Source organism: Oncorhynchus mykiss, chromosome 10 (assembly GCF_057628025.1).
Source record: "Oncorhynchus mykiss isolate SJ-2025 chromosome 10, ASM5762802v1, whole genome shotgun sequence".
NCBI lineage: Eukaryota > Metazoa > Chordata > Actinopteri > Salmoniformes > Salmonidae > Oncorhynchus > Oncorhynchus mykiss.
Window position 1 is genome coordinate 81,094,429 of NC_143031.1, and position 20,337 is coordinate 81,114,765.

Below are 20,337 nucleotides of genomic sequence, written 5' to 3' on the forward strand. Positions count from 1 at the left end.
CTCTCTCTGTCTCACTCTCTCTGTCTCTCTCTCTCTAACTCTCTCTCTCTCTCTCTCTCTCTCTCTCTCTCTCTCTCTCTCTCTCTCTCTTTCTCCCCATCTCTCTCTCTCTCTCTCTGACTCCTGCTCCATCACTCTCTCTTACTCCACCCACCCCTCTCTCTCTTTCCAGACACACACACACACACACACACACACTCACACACACACACACACACATACACACACACACACACACACACATTTGCAGGGCCACAGTAGCGCTGGTGAAGCAGTTGACACGTGACAAGAAGATAGAACTGATTGTGGTTTGTACAGACTTGAATAGCATTTAACCCCTCAGTCCTCCCCTCAAACCTGAAACCCAGGCCCCCCCAAACCCCTCAGTCCTCCCCTCAGACCTGAAACCCAGTTCCCCCTTAACCCCTCAGTCCTCCCCTCAGACCTGAAACCCAGGCCCCCCTTAAGCCCTCAGTCCTCCCCTACAGACCTGAAACCCAGTTCCCCCTTAACCCCTCAGTCCTCCCCTCAAACCTGAAAACCAGGCCCCCCTTAACCCCTCAGTCCTCCCCTACAGACCTGAAACCCAGGCCCCTCTTAACCCCTCAGTCCTCCCCTAAAGACCTGAAACCCAGGCCCCCCTTAACCCCTCAGTCTTCCCCTCAGACCTGAAACCCAGGGCCCCTTAACCCCTCAGACCTGAAACCCAGTTCCCCCTTAACCCCTCAGACCTGAAACCCAGGCCCCCCTTAACCCCTCAGTCCTCCCCTACAGACCTGAAACCCAGGCAACCCTTAACCCCTCAGTCCTCCCCTACAGACCTGAAACCCAGGCCCCTCTTAACCCCTCAGTCCTCCCCTAAAGACCTGAAACCCAGGCCCCCCTTAACCCCTCAGTCTTCCCCTCAGACCTGAAACCCAGGGCCCCTTAACCCCTCAGACCTGAAACCCAGTTCCCCCTTAACCCCTCAGACCTGAAACCCAGGCCCCCCTTAACCCCTCAGTCTGATATTATAATGTTGACATTACAGTACTCATATAAGAGTTAGTCTCTGATTGGCTGAGAAGACACACTCAGTACACAGGAAACCCACACTGACTTCCTGTTGTTGTTGCAATGGTGATGTCATTCAGCCTGAGGAAGAGAGTCCAAACATTGTTATTACAAGTTAATCTGTCACATACCTCTCTCCCCTTCACACATACTGACCAGAGTGTGGATGTTAACCTATGGGCCACTGTTCATTGATAAACACAGAGATCATTCATCTGATTGTTGTAACAAGTACTGTTTAACACTGGGTATATAGCACATACTCCAATGCATCTTGGGTATTGTAGTTAACTATTATCTCCACCATAGTTAAGTGTTTTAAATACAACGATCCATCATGAAAAGTAACATAGATTCAGAATCTCTAGTCATGTTGTGTCCTGTGACCTCGTGGGTCTCCATGACAACAGTGTTGTGGTGGTGAACCACAGGACCAGGGACAACAACTGTCTGTTCCTGTTTAAAGAGGGACCAAGATGTCAGTCTCTAAAAGTCACACCCCCTAAACTAGATGATATCATAACTAGTTCATATAGACCGGCTCGGGATTTATACTGTTATTCTAATCCAGCAAACTACAGGTTTGATGCATTCTGACTAAAGCTGATTGGCCAACTTTAGGCCTCTGTCTCTTAAGATTTACTTCAAAGGTCAAAATCAATGTGTAATCTGCATAGATAGGATGTTTTGAGTTCGTTTTTAAAAAAATGTTGTATTGATCGCCCTCTGATGCCCATCAGTGTTGCTCTATGTAAACCACCTCAAAGAAGCGGAATGTTTTCCATTGACGTCACGTTAGTGTGAAACCTGTCGACCTCGATGCTCGACCCTCCTCTTCCTGTCACAATATGGGTTTCAGAGAAAAGGACCTCGAGCTGAAAACTTTCCACTCGATCGAACCAATCGCTGCTCGTATGTCCTTTCATGGTAAAGTACATCTAGTCATGAACACGGAAATACGCAGCAAAGACCTTGTTACTCAAAGACCCAGCTACTCTCTGACAGTCACCATCAGACCATCAGACCACCAGATGGACAGGCTGTGTGTCGCTCTGATTACATTCTTCTGTGAGTAACTTTTTTGCTGGGCCTCATAGCTGGATGAGAGATGATTACAAGATGTGGTTTTATGGTTGAACAGATTTGTTATCTTATTATTGTGATGTTGTGATGACTGTGGTAAAGACATGACGTTTATATTTTCACGAGGAGAAGTTTATGATGTCAAAATGACATTCAGTGATTTATCTTAACACTGTTCCTCTGCTACCTGTAGGTGCTGTTTCCTCCAGTCAGTTCATCCTAACACTGTTCCTCTGCTACCTGTAGGTGCTGTTTCCTCCAGTCAGTTCATCCTAACACTGTTCCTCTGCTACCTGTAGGTGCTGTTCCCTCCAGTCAGTTCATCCTAACACTGTTCCTCTGCTACCTGTAGGTGCTGTTCCCTCCAGTCAGTTCATCCTAACACTGTTCCTCTGCTACCTGTAGGTGCTTTTTCCTCCAGTCAGGATGGGATCTCTGCAGCAGAGGTGGAGCTGAGAGTCAGACCAGGAGACAACATCACTCTCTACTGTGACTGTATCATAACTACTGGAGTTTACATTATCTGGTATAGGAACTGTTCTCACAAGTACCAGCCTCCTCTAGTTATTTCAACTAAGTTTGTTAGTTACATCTCTCCCCCTGGATATAATGTGGTATGGAACCCCTCTAACAACTCCTACGATCTACTGATTGAGAACATCACTGAATCTGACCTGGGACTCTACTACTGTGGGACTAAGGAGAACCAGGTAGTGGATGATGGAGGTAAAGGAGGAATTGAACAGAAAGAGTTGTACCACTATGGAAACATCACCACCAGGATTTCACTTGGTAAGAACAGTTATTATTCTGTCTTTATCTTCTGTCTGTATCTTTGGTGTTATTAATATTGTATTAGTATTGGTGTGTCTGAGTTCATTGAACGAGAGGGAGAGTTGGAAGGAAAGCCAAAGAAAATGTATCTTATTTTGAATCAATCATCAGAAGCTGAACTGAGGTCATAAAACATCCAGTTCATCTGTAAACATTCAATCAGCAGTAGATCATCTAATAGTGTAGTTCTGTTTCTGTTTAATGTTGTGTCCAGACGTCGGTCCTCCTGAGTCCTCCTCCTCCTCCCCTCCTCCTGTAGACTGTGGGCTGTGTTGGATGTTGCTGTTCAGTCTGTGTCCTGTGTCTGCTCTCCTCTCCTCTCTCCTCTCCTCCACCTGTGTCTACTCCTTCTGCAGAACAACAGGTAAACTCACTCCCTCAGTCAGGATTCACTTATTCAAACATTCTTGTTTTAAGTCAGGGTAATACTAATCAGTCTAACATATTATTTAACTAATTACCTACGATTTTAACAACAATATGTAAACATCTACTAACTTTTAACTGATATGTCCAAGTTTAACTTCAAACTTGGCGTTTTAATGGTGATAACTCTTCCTCTGCAGCTCCAACTGAGACTCAGGTTCCTCTGAACAGGACGACCACCAGGGGAAGTGACAGCAGAGAGCAGACTACAGTCAGAGTGGGTGTTGTAGTTTTATTTTGGGTGGCCATCTTGATTTGGAGTCCACGTGTTTGTTAACCCTACGCTATTCACATAGTATTTTTTCAAATGCATTTATAATATTTAAAAAACGGAAGATAGATAGCAACAAAACATATTGTATAATCTTAATGTTTATATTTCAATAATATTAACAGAATATTTAAATAATCACTCTCTCTCTCTCTCACAATCTCTCTCTCCCTCTCTCCCTCTCTATCTCTCTCTCTCTCTCTCTCCCTCTCTCCCTCTCTATCTCTCTCTCTCTCTCTCTCCCTCTCTCTCTCTCTATCTCTCTCTCTCTCTCTCTCTCTCTCTCTCTCTCTGTGTCTCTCTCACTCTCTCTCTGTGTCTCTCTCACTCTCTCTCTCTCTCTCTCTCTCTCTCTCTCTCTCTCTCTCTCTCTCTCCATCTCTGTCTCTCTCTCTCTCTCTCTCTCTCTCTCTCTCTGTCTCTCTCTCTCTCTCTCTCTCTCTCTCTCTCTCTCTCTCTCTCTCTCTCTCTCCATCTCTGTCTCTCTCTCTCTCCCTCTCTCCCTCTCTATCTCTCTCTCTCTCTCTCCCTCTCTCCCTCTCTCTCTCTCTCTCTCTCCATCTCTGTCTCTCTCTCTCTCCCTCTCTCCCTCTCTATCTCTCTCTCTCTCTCTCTCCCTCTCTCCCTCTCTCTCTCTCTCTCTCTCCATCTCTGTCTCTCTCTCTCTCTCTCTCTCTCTCTCTGTCTCTCTCTCTCTCTCTCTCTCTCTCTCTCTCTCTCTCTCTCTCTCAGGAGGAAGGAGACTTGTGTTACGCCTCGTTGGATATCCGTCAGGGACAGAGGAGACCAAAGAAGAAGAAGACAACCAAGAACTCTGACTTCAGTACCTACTCAGCCATCAATACCAGCAGAGTGTGAGACATATACAAGCTATCAATACCAACAGTGTGAGACCTATACCAGCTATTAAGATCAATACCAGCCATCAATACCAGCAGAGTGAGACCAATACCAGCCATCAAATACAGCAGAGTGAGAACTATACCAGCCATCAATACCAGCAGAGTGAGACCTATACCAGTCATCAATACCAGCAGAGTGAGACCTATACCATCCATCAATACCAGCAGAGTGAGACCTATACCATCCATCAATACCAGCAGAATGAGACCTATACCATCCATCAATACCAGCAGAGTGAGACCTATACCATCCACCAATACCAGCAGAGTGAGACCTATACCATCAATCAATATCAGCAGAGTGAGACCTATACCAGCCATCAATACCAGCAGAGTGAGACCTATACCATCCATCAATACCAGCAGAGTGAGACCTATACCAGCAGAGTGAGACCTATACCATCCATCAATACCAGCAGAGTGAGACCTATACCATCCATCAATACCAGCAGAGTGTGAGACCTATACCATCCATCAATACCAGCAGAGTGAGACCTATACCATCCATCAATACCAGCAGAGTGAGACCTATACCATCCACCAATACCAGCAGAGTGAGACCTATACCATCAATCAATATCAGCAGAGTGAGACCTATACCAGCCATCAATACCAGCAGAGTGAGACCTATACCATCCATCAATACCAGCAGAGTGAGACCTATACCAGCAGAGTGAGACCTATACCATCCATCAATACCAGCAGAGTGAGACCTATACCATCCATCAATACCAGCAGAGTGTGAGACCTATACCAGCCATCAATACCAGCAGAGTGAGACCTATACCAGTCATCAATACCAGCAGAGTGAGACCTATACCATCCATCAATACCAGCAGAGTGAGACCTATACCATCCATCAATACCAGCAGAGTGTGAGACCTATACCAGCCATCAATACCAGCAGAGTGAGACCTATACCAGCCATCAATACCAGCAGAGTGAGACCTATACCATCCATCAATACCAGCAGAGTATGACCTATACCAGCCATCAATACCAGCAGAGTGAGACCTATACCATCCATCAATACCATCAGAGTGTGAGACCTATACCAGCCATTAATACCAGCAGAGTGAGACCTATACCATCAGTGTGTGACCTATACCAGCAGAGTGTGAGACCTATACCATCCATCAATACCAGCAGAGTGAGACCTATACCATCAGTGTGTGACCTATACCAGCAGTGTGAGACCTATACCATCCATCAATACCAGCAGAGTGAGACCTATACCATCCATCAATACCAGCAGAGTGAGACCTATACCATCCATCAATACCAGCAGAGTGAGACCTATACCATCCATCAATACCAGCAGAGTGTGACCTATACCATCCATCAATACCAGCAGAGTGAGACCTATACCAGCCATCAATACCAGCCGAGTGTGACCTATACCATCCATCAATACCAGCAGAGTGAGACCCATACCATCCATCATTACCAGCAGAGTGTGACCTATACCATCCATCAATACCAGCAGAGTGAGACCTATACCAGCAGAGTGTGAGACCTATACCAGTCATCAATACCAGCAGAGTGTGACCTATACCATCCATCAATACCAGCAGAGTGAGACCTATACCATCCATCAATACCAGCAGAGTGAGACCTATACCATCCATCAATACCAGCAGAGTGAGACCTATACCATCCATCAATACCAGCAGAGTGAGACCTATACCAGCAGAGTGTGAGACCTATACCAGTCATCAATACCAGCAGAGTGTGACCTATACCATCTATCAATACCAGCAGAGTGAGACCTATACCATCCATCAATACCAGCAGAGTGAGACCTATACCAGCAGAGTGTGAGACCTATACCAGTCATCAATACCAGCAGAGTGTGAGACCTATACCATCCATCAATACCAGCAGAGTGAGACCTATACCAGTCATCAATACCAGCAAAGTGAGACCTATACCAGTCATCAATACCAGCAGAGTGAGACCTATACCAGCAGAGTGAGACCTATACCATCCATCAATACCATCAGAGTGAGACCTATACCATCCATCAATACCAGCAGAGTGAGACCTATACCAGCCTTCAATGCCAGCAGAGTGTGAGACCTATACCAGCCATCAATACCAGCAGAGTGAGACCTATACCATCCATCAATACCAGCAGAGATAGACCTATACCATCCATCAATACCAGCAGAGTGAGACCTATACCAGCCTTCAATGCCAGCAGAGTGTGAGACCTATACCAGCCATCAATACCAGCAGAGTGAGACCTATACCAGTCATCAATACCAGCAGTGTGAGACCTATACCATCCATCAATACCAGCAGAGTGTGAGACCTATACCAGCCATTAATACCAGCAGAGTGAGACCTATACCATCCATCAATACCAGCAGTGTGAGACCTATACCAGCCGTCAATAGCAGCAGAGTGAGACCTATACCATCCATCAATACCAGCAGAGGGAGACCTATACCATCCATCAATACCAGCAGAGTGAGACCTATACCATCCATCAATACCAGCAGAGTGAGACCTATACCATCAGTGTGTGACCTATACCAGCAGAGTGTGAGACCTATACCAGTCATCAATACCAGCAGAGTGTGAGACCTATACCAGCCATCAATACCAGCAGAGGGAGACCTATACCATCCATCAATACCAGCAGAGTGAGACCTATACCATCAGTGTGTGACCTATACCAGCAGAGTGTGAGACCTATACCAGTCATCAATACCAGCAGAGTGTGAGACCTATACCAGCCATCAATACCAGCAGAGGGAGACCTATACCATCCATCAATACCAGCAGAGTGAGACCTATACCATCAGTGTGTGACCTATACCAGCAGAGTGTGAGACCTATACCAGTCATCAATACCAGCAGAGTGTGAGACCTATACCAGCCATCAAATACAGCAGAGTGAGACCTATACCATCAGTGTGTGACCTATACCAGCAGAGTGAGACCTATACCATCCATCAATACCAGCAGAGTGAGACCTATACCAGCCATCAATACCAGCAGAGTGAGATCTATACCATCCATCAATACCAGCAGAGTGAGACCTATACCAGCCATCAATACCAGCAGAGTGAGACCTATATCAGTCATCAATACCAGCAGAGTGAAACCTATACCAGCCATCAATGCCATCAGAGTGAAACCAATACCAGCCATCAATACCAGCAGAGTGAGACCTATACCAGCAGAGTGAGACCTATACCAGCAGAGTGAGACCTATACCAGCAGAGTGAGACCTATACCAGCAGAGTGAGACTTATACCAGCAGAGTGAGACCTATACCAGCAGAGTGAGACCTATACCAGCAGAGTGAGACCTATACCATCCATCAATACCAGCAGAGTGAGACCTATACCAGTCATCAATACCAACAGAGTGAAACCAATATCATTATTGATCAGGGAGGACAAGGTATTACCGCTTTGATTGTATCAGTTATTATGTTTTTCTACTCGTATCTTTTTTACTTTCGTCTGTATTCTTTCAATTTACCTTTTAATAATAATAACAATAGTTATTTTAAAATGTTGTTTTTAAGCTCAGGGAATATATTTAAATATCTTTTGATATAGTTTCAGTTTGGAAGTTTCATTGTTGTTTTATCATTGTCATTCATGTGTATTGATGTGTTTAAAAAGTAATTCTCAATAAATATTGATTCAGTTTCATTAGATTTTATTTCATTATTTAATTCTCTCCCACTATGTCAGGGGTATTGAACTCTGACCCTATGAGGTTCTTAGCCTGCTGGTTCTCTCTATCTATATCAGGGGTATTGAACTCTGACCCTACGAGGTTCTTAGCCTGCTGGTTCTCTGTTCTACCTGATCATTAATTACACCCAGCTGGTATCACAGGTTTTAACCAATCACTGATTAGGAAGAAGGGAACAGTGAAAAAACACAGTGGAACTGGCTTGGAGGACCAGAGTTGAGGACACGATGGTCTCTTCCAGTTCAATGTCATGGCATTCAGTCTGACGAGGCTCCAGCAACCTCTCAGGGAGGTCTGTTTGGGGGTGTGGCTTATAGGCTTCGTAGGTGTGGTTTATAGGTTAGTAGGTGTAGCTTATAGGCTTCGTAGGTGTGGTTTATAGGTTAGTAGGTGTGGTTTATAGGCTTAGTGGGTGTGGTTTATAGGTTAATAGGTGTGGTTTATAGTTTAGTAGGTGTGGCTTATAGGTTAGTAGGTGTGGTTTATAGGTTAGTAGGTGTGGCTTATAGGCTTCGTAGGTGTGGTTTATAGGCTTAGTGGGTGTGGTTTATAGGTTAGTAGGTGTGGTTTATAGTTTAGTGGGTGTGGCTTATAGGTTAGTAGGTGTGGTTTATAGGTTAGTAGGTGTGGCTTATAGGCTTAGTAGGAGGCCAAAGGTGTCCGCATGCTTCCCAGAGGAAACAGTTCAGAAGAGTTTGTGGACATATTATGACAAAAAAAATATTTAAGTTGCATTTTAAATTTTGGTAAGGGTTTTGATGGCTGTTCGAACATTCAAGATTTTATAGGCTAAGTAGGTGGCACAGGCACTTCTTGGGGTCCCCAGGACCAAGTTTGGGAAATAATGCCCTACAGTCTCCTCAATGTCAAGGTCAGTCCATTCTGTTTGAAATGCTGCCCTACATTCTCCTCCATGTTAACTACAGTCTCCTCCATGTTAACTACAGTCTCCTCCATGTTAACTACAGTCTCCTCCATGTTAACTACAGTCTCCTCCATGTTAACTACAGTCTCCTCCATGTTAACTACAGTCTCCTCCATGTTAACTACAATCTCCTCCATGTTAACTACAGTCTCCTCCATGTTAACTACAGTCTCCTCCATGTTAACTACAGTCTCCTCCATGTTAACTACAGTCTCCTCCATGTTAACTACAGTCTCCTCCATGTTAACTACAGTCTCCTCCATGTTAACTACAATCTCCTCCATGTTAACTACAGTCTCCTCCATGTTAACTACAGTCTCCTCCATGTTAACTACAGTCTCCTCCATGTTAACTACAGTCTCCTCCATGTTAACTACAGTCTCCTCCATGTTAACTACAGTCTCCTCCATGTTAACTACAGTCTCCTACATGTTAACTACAGTCTCCTTCATGTTAACTACAGTCTCCTCCATGTTAACTACAGTCTCCTCCATGTTAACTACAGTCTCCTCCATGTTAACTACAGTCTCCTCCATGTTAACTACAGTCTCCTCCATGTTAACTACAGTCTCCTCAATGTTAACTACAGTCTGCTCCATGTTAACTACAGTCTCCTCCATGTTAACTACAGTCTCCTCCATGTTAACTACAGTCTCCTCCATGTTAACTACAGTCTCCTCCATGTTAACTACAGTCTCCTCAATGTTAACTACAGTCTGCTCCATGTTAACTACAGTCTCCTCCATGTTAACTACAGTCTCCTCCATGTTAACTACAGTCTCCTCCATGTTAACTACAGTCTCCTCCATGTTAACTACAGTCTCCTCAATGTTAACTACAGTCTGCTCCATGTTAACTACAGTCTCCTCCATGTTAACTACAGTCTCCTCCATGTTAACTACAGTCTCCTCCATGTTAACTACAGTCTCCTCAATGTTAAGGTCAGGTGATTCTGTTTGAAAAGGCTCCAGCAACCTTTCAGATAGGTTTCTGTTTGAGGGTGTGGCTTATAGTCTTAGTAGGTGTGGTTTATAGGTTAGTAGGAGAGGCTCATATACTAAGAGGGTTGGCTTAGACTATACAAGGGTGTGGTTTATTGGCTAAGAGGGTGTGGCTTAAATGCTAAGAGGTGTGTGGCTTAGATACTAAAGGGTGTGGCTTTAGAGGAAGACATATGCTGAATAGAATCAGAGCAGTTTCCATGGTTTCATACACCTTGCCTTCTGTTAAAGTTGACTAAAAGTAGCTCAGTAAAGCTTTCAACCACATTATCAATAGAGTTACATAGTCATCAGGTGAATTATGCAAACAGAACATTATAATCTCTGAAAAACATAATTTTATTCCAAAAAATACATTTATTCCAGGTATATTGACCAACCATAAATCAGACATTAACACTAGCTAAATCCAACATAGTAAATCCATACCAATTAAATGTAGACATTTTCAAATGGTAAATAAAAATGACATGATAAAAGAAGCTAAGGAGTTAACACTTGACATTTTGTGTTAAAAGATCTCTCATTCTTAATTCCATTCCTTCCTTAGATTTACTTAGAGAAGCAAAAACAGAGAAACCAGAGAAACAGAGCTCTGGAGGTAACCAGAGAAACAAAGCTCTGGAGGTAACCAGAGAAACAGAGCTCTGGAGGTAACCAGAGAAACAGAGCTCTGGAAGTTAACCAGAGAAACAGAGCTCTGGAGGTAACCAGAGAAACAGAGCTCTGGAAGTTAACCAGAGAAACAGAGCTCTGGAGGTTAACCAGAGAAACAGAGCTCTGGAGGTAACCAGAGAAACAGAGCTCTGGAGGTTAACCAGAGAAACAGACCTCTGGAGGTTAACCAGAGAAACAGAGCTCTGGAGGCAACCAGAGAAACAGAGCTCTGGAGGTAACCAGAGAAACAGAGCTCTGGAAGTTAACCAGAGAAACAGAGCTCTGGAGGTTAACCAGAGAAACAGAGCTCTGGAGGTTAACCAGAGAAACAGAGATCTGGAGGTAACGAGAGAAACAGAGATCTGGAGGTTAACCAGAGAAACAGAGATCTGGAGGTTAACCAGAGAAACAGAGCTCTGGAGCTTAACCAGAGAAACAGAGATCTGGAGGTAACCAGAGAAACAGAGCTCCCCTCAGATTGGAAGACCTCTCTTACCTTAAACCCTCAGACCTCCCCTAAGACCTAAAGCCCAGGCCTCCCATAACCCCTCTGCTACAGAGCAGAAGCACTAGTTGAGTAAATCACAATGATGAAAATTACAGGCCTCTCTCATCTTTTTAAGTGGGTGAACTTGCACAATTGGTGGCTGACTAAATACTTTTTTGCCCCACTGTATAGGACAATACATTATATGTAATCATATGTACAAACACTCCCACATATCAACATTATTTATATATACTCATATACATACGTTGACCACTACTAATGTTGATAATCTGATATTATGATGTTGGCGTTACAGTACTCATATAAGAGTTGGTCACTGATTGGCTGAGAAGACACAATCAGTACACAGGAAACCCACACAAACTTCCTGTTGTTGTTGCCATGGTGCTGCCATTCAGCCTGAGGAAGAGAGTCCAATTGTTATTATTTGAGGTACAGGTCTCACTGCTGGTATTGATGGCTGGTGTAGGTCTCACTCTGCTGGTATTGATGGATGGTATAGGTCTCACTCTTCTGGTATTGACGGCTGGTGTAGGTCTCACTCTGCTGGTATTGATGGATGGTATAGGTCTCACTCTGCTGGTATTGATGGCTGGTATAGGTCTCACTCTGCTGGTATTGATGGATGGTATAGGTCTCACACTCTGCTGGTATTGATGGCTGGTATAGGTCTCACACTCTGCTGGTATTGATGGCTGGTGTCGGTCTCACTCTGCTGGCATTGATGGCTGGTATAGGTCTCACTCTGCTGGTATTGATGGCTGGTATAAGTTTCACACTGCTGGTATTGAAGGATGGTATAGGTCTCACTCTGCTGGTATTGATGGCTGGTATTGGTCTCACACTCTGCTGGTATTGATGACTGGTATTGGTCTCACTCTGCTGGTATTGATGACTGGTATAGGTCTCACACTCTGCTGGTATTGATGACTGGTATTGGTCTCACTCTGCTGGTATTGATGACTGGTATAGGTCTCACAATCTGCTGGTATTGATGGCTGGTATAGGTCTCACAATCTGCTGGTATTGATGACTGGTATGGGTCTCACAATCTGCTGGTATTGTTGGCTGGTATAGGTCTCACTGCTGGTATTGATGGATGGTATAGGTCTCACTGCTGGTATTGATGGATGGTATAGATCTCACTCTGCTGGTATTGATGGATGGTATAGGTCTCACTGCTGGTATTGATGGCTGGTATAGGTCTCACACTCTGCTGGTATTGATGGCTGGTATAGGTCTCACACTCTGCTGGTATTGATGGCTGGTATAGGTCTCACACTCTGCTGGTATTGATGGCTGGTGTCGGTCTCACTCTGCTGGCATTGATGGCTGGTATAGGTCTCACTCTGCTGGTATTGATGGCTGGTATAAGTCTCACACTGCTGGTATTGATGGATGGTATAGGTCTCACTCTGCTGGTATTGATGGCTGGTATTGGTCTCACACTCTGCTGGTATTGATGACTGGTATTGATCTCACTCTGCTGGTATTGATGACTGGTATTGGTCTCACTCTGCTGGTATTGATGGATGGTATAGGTCACACTCTGCTGGTATTGGTCTCACACTCTGCTGGTATTGATGACTGGTATTGGTCTCACACTCTGCTGGTATTGATGACTGGTATAGGTCTCACTCTGCTGGTATTGATGACTGGTATAGGTCTCACACTGCTGGTATTGATGACTGGTATAGGTCTCACACTCTGCTGGTATTGATGACTGGTATTGGTCTCACTCTGCTGGTATTGATGACTGGTATAGGTCTCACACTCTGCTGGTATTGATGACTGGTATAGGTCTCACTCTGCTGGTATTGATGACTGGTATAGGTCTCACACTCTGCTGGTATTGATGACTGGTATTGGTCTCACTCTGCTGGTATTGATGACTGGTATAGGTCTCACACTCTGCTGGTATTGATGACTGGTATAGGTCTCACTCTGCTGGTATTGATGACTGGTATAGGTCTCACACTCTGCTGGTATTGATGACTGGTATTGGTCTCACTCTGCTGGTATTGATGACTGGTATAGGTCTCACTCTGCTGGTATTGATGGATGGTATAGGTCTCAATCTCTGCTGGTATTGATGGCTGGTAATGGGTCTCACTCTGCTGGTATTGATGGATGGTTTCGGTCTCATAATGCTGGATGATTTAATGGATGCGTAGGTACTGTAGTCAGAGAGAGCGATAGAGATAATCTGTTAATATTAATTACATATCATTTTACATTATTATTATATATTATGTAGTGCTGCTCTTTACCTTCTGTATTTAATGATTCTATCTGCCACTGAAAACACTCTTTCAATATGTCTGGGTTACCAAACACATGGACTACAAATTAAGATGGCCACCCAAAATAAAACTACAACACCCACTCTGACTGTAGTCTGCTCTCTGCTGTCACTTCCCCTGGTGGTCGTCCTGTTCAGAGGAACCTGAGTCTCAGATGGAGCTGCAGAAGAAGAGAAATCGCCATCAAAACACCAAGTTTGAGGTTAAACTAGGACACATCAGTTAAAAGTTAGTAGATGTTAACTTATTGTGGTCAAAATGTTTTTAAAAAAATGCAGGTTAAAAAAAAATTGAAATTATTTGCAAAATAACTAAGATTGATTAGGAATGCCCAGACTTAAAATATGAATTAGTGAGAAAGTGAGAATGTGTTTAAATCGTAGGTAATTATTTAAATAATATGTTAGACTGATTAATATTACCCAGACTTAAAACAAGAATGTTTGAATAAGTGAATCCTGACTGAGGGAGTGAGTTTACCTGTTGTTCTGCAGAAGAAGTAGACACAGGTGGAGGAGAGGAGACAGGAGAGGAGAGCAGACACAGGACACAGACTGAACAGCAACATCCAACACAGCCCACAGTCTACAGGAGGAGGGGAGGAGGAGGAGGACTCAGGAGGACCGACGTCTGGACACAACATTAAACAGAAACAGAACTACACTATTAGATGATCTACTGCTGATGGAATGTTTACAGATGAACTGGAGGCCATGTTTTATTCAGTTCAGCTTCTGATGATTGATTCAAAATAAGATACATTTTCTTTGATGTTCCTTACAACTCCTCCTCTCGTTCAATGAACCCAGACACACCAATACTAATACAATATTAATAACACCAAAGATACAGACAGAAGATAAAGACAGAATTATAACTGTTCTTACCAAGTGAAATCCTGGTGGTGATGTTTCCATAGTGGTACAACTGTTTATATTTAATTCCTCCTTTACCTCCATCATCCACTATCTTCTTCTCCACAGTCCCACAGTAGTAGAGTCCCAGGTCAGATTCAGTGATGTTCTCAATCAGTAGATCATAGGAGTTGTTAGAGGGGTTCCATACCACATTATATCCAGTGAAAGGGTTGTGAATGTCCTGAAGATCTTGGTAAAAGTCATGAATTGAAATAACTAGAGGAGGCTGGTACTTGTGAGAACAGTTCCTATACCAGATAATGTGAACTCCAGTAGTTATGATACAGTCACAGTAGAGAGTGATGTTGTCTCCTGGTCTGACTCTCAGCTCCTCCTCTGCTGCAGAGATCCCATCCTGACTGGAGGAAACAGCACCTACAGGTAGCAGAGGAACAGTGTTAGGATGAACTGACTGGAGGAAACAGCACCTACAGGTAGCAGAGGAACAGTGTTAGGATGAACTGACTGGAGGACACAGCACCTACAGGTAGCAGAGGAACAGTGTTAGGATGAATCACAGAATGTCATTTTGACATCATAAACTTCTCCTCGTGAAAATATAAACGTCATGTCTTTACCACAGTCATCACAACATCACAATAATAAGATAACAAATCTGTTCAACCATAAAACCACATCTAGACATCATCTCTCATCCAGCTATGAGGCCCAGTAAAAAAGTTACTCACATAAGAATGTAATCAGAGCGACACACAGCCTGTCCATCTGGGGGTCTGATGGTCTGATGGTGACTGTCAGAGAGTAGCTGGGTCTTTGAGTAACAAGGTCTTTGCTGCGTATTTCCGTGTTCATGACTAGATGTACTTTACCATGAAAGGACATACGAGCAGCGATTGGTTCGATCGAGTGGAAAGTTTTCAGCTCGAGGTCCTTTTCTCTGAAACCCATATTGTGACAGGAAGAGGAGGGTCTAGCATCGAGGTCGACAGGTTTCACACTAACGTGACGTCAATGGAAAACATTCAGCTTCTTTGAGGTGGTTTACATAGAGCAACACTAATGGGCATCAGAGGGCGATCAATTCAACATCTTTTAAAAAACAAACTCAAAACATCCTATCTATGCAGATTACACATTGATTTTGACCTTTGAAGTAAATCTTAAGAGACAGAGGCCTAAAGTTGGCCAATCAGCTTCAGTCAGAATGCATCAAACCTGTAGTTTACTGGATTAGAATAACAGTATAAATCCCGAGCCGGTCTATATGAACTAGTTATGATGTCATCTAGTTTAGTGGGTGTGACTTTTAGAGACTGACATCTTGGTCCCTCTTTAAACAGGAACAGACAGTTGTTGTCCCTGGTCCTGTGGTTCACAACACAACACTGTTGTCATGGAGACCCACGAGGTCACAGGACACAACATGACTTGAGATTCTGAATCTATGTTACTTTTCATGATGGATCGTTGTATTTAAAACACTTAACTATGGTGGAGATAATAGTTAACTACAATACCCAAGATGCATTGGAGTATGTGCTATATACCCAGTGTTAAACAGTACTTGTTACAACAATCAGATGAATGATCTCTGTGTTTATCAATGAACAGTGGCCCATAGGTTAACATCCACACTCTGGTCAGTATGTGTGAAGGGGAGAGATTTATGTGACAGATTAACTTGTAATAACAATGTTTAGACTCTCTTCCTCAGGCTGAATGACATCACCATTGCAACAACAACAGGAAGTCAGTGTGGGTTTCCTGTGTACTGAGTGTGTCTTCTCAGCCAATCAATTACTAGCTCTTATATGAGTACTGTAATGCCAACATCATAATATCAGACTGAGGGGTTAAGGGGGGCCTGGGTTTCAGGTCTGTAGGGGAGGACTGAGGGCTTAAGGGGGGCCTGGGTTTCAGGTCTGTAGGGGAGGTCTGAGGGGTTAAGGTGGACCTGGTTTTCAGGTTTGAGGGGAGGACTGAGGGGTTATAAGGGGGGTGTGTGTGTTTGGGTGTGTGTGTGTGTGTGTGTGCGTGCGTGCGTGCGTGCGTGTGTGTGTGTGTGTATATGTGTGTGTGTGTGTGTGTGTGAGTGTGAGTGTTTGGGTGTGTGTGTCCATGTGTTACCTCTGCCTCTCTGTCCTCTGGGAGGAGGGGGTGGTTTGGTGCAGACCTGCAGAAACCACAATTGTTTTCCATCACTGTCACACGTCACTTGGTCAGCCACTGTGGCTTACGCTGGTGTGTGTGTGTGTGTGTGTGTGTGTCTCTGGAAAGAGAGAGAGGGGAGACCAGACAGAGAGGGAGATGGGGGCAGAGAGAGAGGGGTAGGTGGAGTAAGAGAGAGTGTTGGAGCAGGAGTCAGAGAGAGAGAGACCCAGCTACTCTGATACTGTTACTGACAGACCCAGCTACTCTGATACTGATACTGACAGACCCAGCTACTCTGATACTGTTACTGACAGACCCAGCTACTCTGATACTGATACTGACAGACCCAGCTACTCTGATACTGATACTGACAGACCCAGCTACTCTGATACTGTTACTGACAGACCCAGCTACTCTGATACTGATACTGACAGACCCAGCTACTCTGATACTGATACTGACAGACCCAGCTACTCTGATACTGATACTGACAGACCCAGCTACTCTGATACTGATACTGACAGACCCAGCTACTCTGATACTGATACTGACAGACCCAGCTACTCTGATACTGTTACTGACAGACCCAGCTACTCTGATACTGATACTGACAGACCCAGCTACTCTGATACTGATACTGACAGACCCAGCTACTCTGATACTGATACTGACAGACCCAGCTACTCTGATACTGTTACTGACAGACCCAGCTACTCTGATACTGATACTGACAGACCCAGCTACTCTGATACTGTTACTGACAGACCCAGCTACTCTGATACTGATACTGACAGACCCAGCTACTCTGATACTGTTACTGACAGACCCAGCTACTCTGATACTGATACTGACAGACCCAGCTACTCTGATACTGTTACTGACAGACCCAGCTACTCTGATACTGATACTGACAGACCCAGCTACTCTGATACTGTTACTGACAGACCCAGCTACTCTGATACTGATACTGACAGACCCAGCTACTCTGATACTGTTACTGACAGACCCAGCTACTCTGATACTGTTACTGACAGACCCAGCTACTCTGATACTGTTACTGACAGACCCAGCTACTCTGATACTGATACTGACAGACCCAGCTACTCTGATACTGATACTGACAGACCCAGCTACTCTGATACTGATACTGACAGACCCAGCTACTCTGATACTGTTACTGACAGACCCAGCTACTCTAAAACTGTTACTTACAGACCCAGCTACTCTGATACTGTTACTGACAGACCCAGCTACTCTGATACTGTTACTGACAGACCCAGCTACTCTGATACTGTTATTGACAGACCCAGCTACTCTGATACTGTTACTGACAGACCCAGCTACTCTGTTACTGACAGACCCAGCTACTCTGATACTGTTACTGACAGACCCAGCTACTCTGATACTGACAGACCCAGCTACTTTGATACTGTTACTGACAGACCCTCTGCTCCTCAGACCTGAAACCCAGCCCCCCCTTAACCCCTCCGACCTGAAACCCAGCCCCCCCTTAACCCCTCCGACCTGAAACCCAGCCCCCTCTTAACCCCTCAGACCTGAAACCCAGCCCCCCCTTAACCCCTCAGACCTGAAACCCAGCCCCACCTTAACCCCTCAGACCTGAAACCCAGCCCCACCTTAACCCCTCAGACCTGAAACCCAGGCCCCCCTTAACCCCTCCCTACAGAGCAGCAGCTCTAGCTGAGTAAACCACAGCTACACAAAAAGGACTCGGCATGCATATGCAATCATCATATGCACACCCTCACACAGTACACAGGAAACCCACACTGACTTCCTGTTGCCGTTGCCATGGTGTTGCTGAACTTTCACACTGAGTGAATTTCTCACTCTCTTTATGTCTTATTTGTTGTCCTACTAATCCTGAATAAAAAGAGATTGTTAGATACAGAAATACATCCACAAAGACAAAGAACTACATTTGGTTTAGCTGTTAAAATACATCTGGCTTGGATGTACTGTCTCATCCACTCCAGAGCATCATGATCATTGTAGTTTCTGGTTGTAGTTTCTGGCTACCTTCAAGTCTGGCTGCAAACTGGAGATGAAAGTGGGTGAGAGAAGTCGAGGGAGGTTCATCTGCCACAGTAGAAAGATGGACACTGTAGTGGTTTTACAACAGCAAGACTCAGATCAACATGACAGTGTCAACACATCCTCTATAGAGCATCATGGTTATTGTAGTTTCTGGTTGTAGTTTCTGGCTGTTTCAACATGACAGTGTCAACACATCCTCTATAGAGCATCATGGTTATTGTAGTTTCTGGTTGTAGTTTCTGCTGTTTCAACATGACAGTGTCAACACATCCTCTATAGAGCATCATGGTTATTGTAGTTTCTGGTTGTAGTTTCTGGCTACTACAGCCCCATATCGCTCACTTTATTATAGCCCCATATCACTCACTATACTATAGCCCCATATCACTGACTTTATTATAGCCCCATATCACTCACTATACTATAGCCCCATATCACTCACTATACTATAGCCCCATATCACTCACTATACTATAGCCCCATATCACTGACTATACTATAGCCCCTTATCACTCACTCTACTATAGCCCCATATCACTCACTATACTATATCCCCATATCACTCACTTTATTATAGCCCCATATCACTCACTATACTATATCCCCATATCACTCACTATACTATAGCCCCATATCACTGACTATACTATAGCCCCATATCACTGACTATACTATATCCCCATATCACTGACTATACTATAGCCCCATATCACTGACTATACTACATCCCCATATCACTCACTTTATTATAGCTCCATATCACTCACTATACTATATCCCCATATCACTCACTATACTATAGCCCCATATCACTCACTATACTATATCCCCATATCACTCACTTTATTATAGCCCCATATCACTCACTATACTATAGCCCCATATCACTCACTTTATTATAGCCCCATATCACTCACTTTATTATAGCCCCATATCACTCACTATACTATATCCCCATATCACTCACTTTATTATAGCCCCATATCACTCACTATACAATAGCCCCATATCACTCACTATACTATATCCCCATATCACTCACTATACTATAGCCCCATATCACTCACTTTACTATAGCCCCTTATCACTCACTATACTATAGCCCCATATCACTCACTCAACTTCAGCCCCATATCACTCACTATACTATATCCCCATATCACTCACTATACTATAGCCCCATATCACTCACTATACTATAGCCCCTTATCACTCACTCTACTATAGCCCCATATCACTCACTTTATTATAGCCCCATATCACTCACTATACTATATCCCCATATCACTCACTCTACTATAGCCCCATATAACTCACTATACTATATCCCCATATCACTCACTATACTATATCCCCATATCACTCACTCTACTATAGCCCCATATCACTCACTATACTATATCCCCATATCACTCACTTTATTATAGCCCCATATCACTCACTCCAAACTGAAAACATAACGTGTGTATAATTAATTGGTTACAGAGAGGTCTTAAATATCACTTTCATTTATATCCCCTGTAGCTTGAGAATCACGACAAGGAGGTTCCTGTTTCAGTCACGTCTG

General features: G+C 44.0%; 1 protein-coding gene and 1 long non-coding RNA gene across 2 annotated transcripts; one reads left to right on the forward strand and one right to left on the reverse strand.

Moving 5' to 3' along the window:
• Nucleotides 1-1,793: 1,793 nt before the first annotated feature.
• LOC110536860 (uncharacterized) lies at nucleotides 1,794-4,837 on the forward strand. Its single transcript, XM_090188097.1, has 5 exons — nucleotides 1,794-2,121; nucleotides 2,542-2,928; nucleotides 3,185-3,334; nucleotides 3,537-3,613; nucleotides 4,400-4,837. Exons 1-5 carry the CDS (start codon nucleotides 1,902-1,904, stop codon nucleotides 4,523-4,525), a joined length of 960 nt encoding a protein of 319 aa, XP_090044223.1. The 5' UTR covers nucleotides 1,794-1,901; the 3' UTR covers nucleotides 4,526-4,837.
• Nucleotides 4,838-10,532: 5,695 nt separating this feature from the next.
• Nucleotides 10,533-14,313, reverse strand: LOC110536859 (uncharacterized). The gene is made up of 3 exons (XR_016483967.1): nucleotides 14,164-14,313; nucleotides 13,767-13,843; nucleotides 10,533-13,557 (listed from the first exon to the last, which is right to left on the reverse strand). It is a non-coding gene; the product is annotated as an uncharacterized LOC110536859 (long non-coding RNA).
• Nucleotides 14,314-20,337: the final 6,024 nt, after the last annotated feature.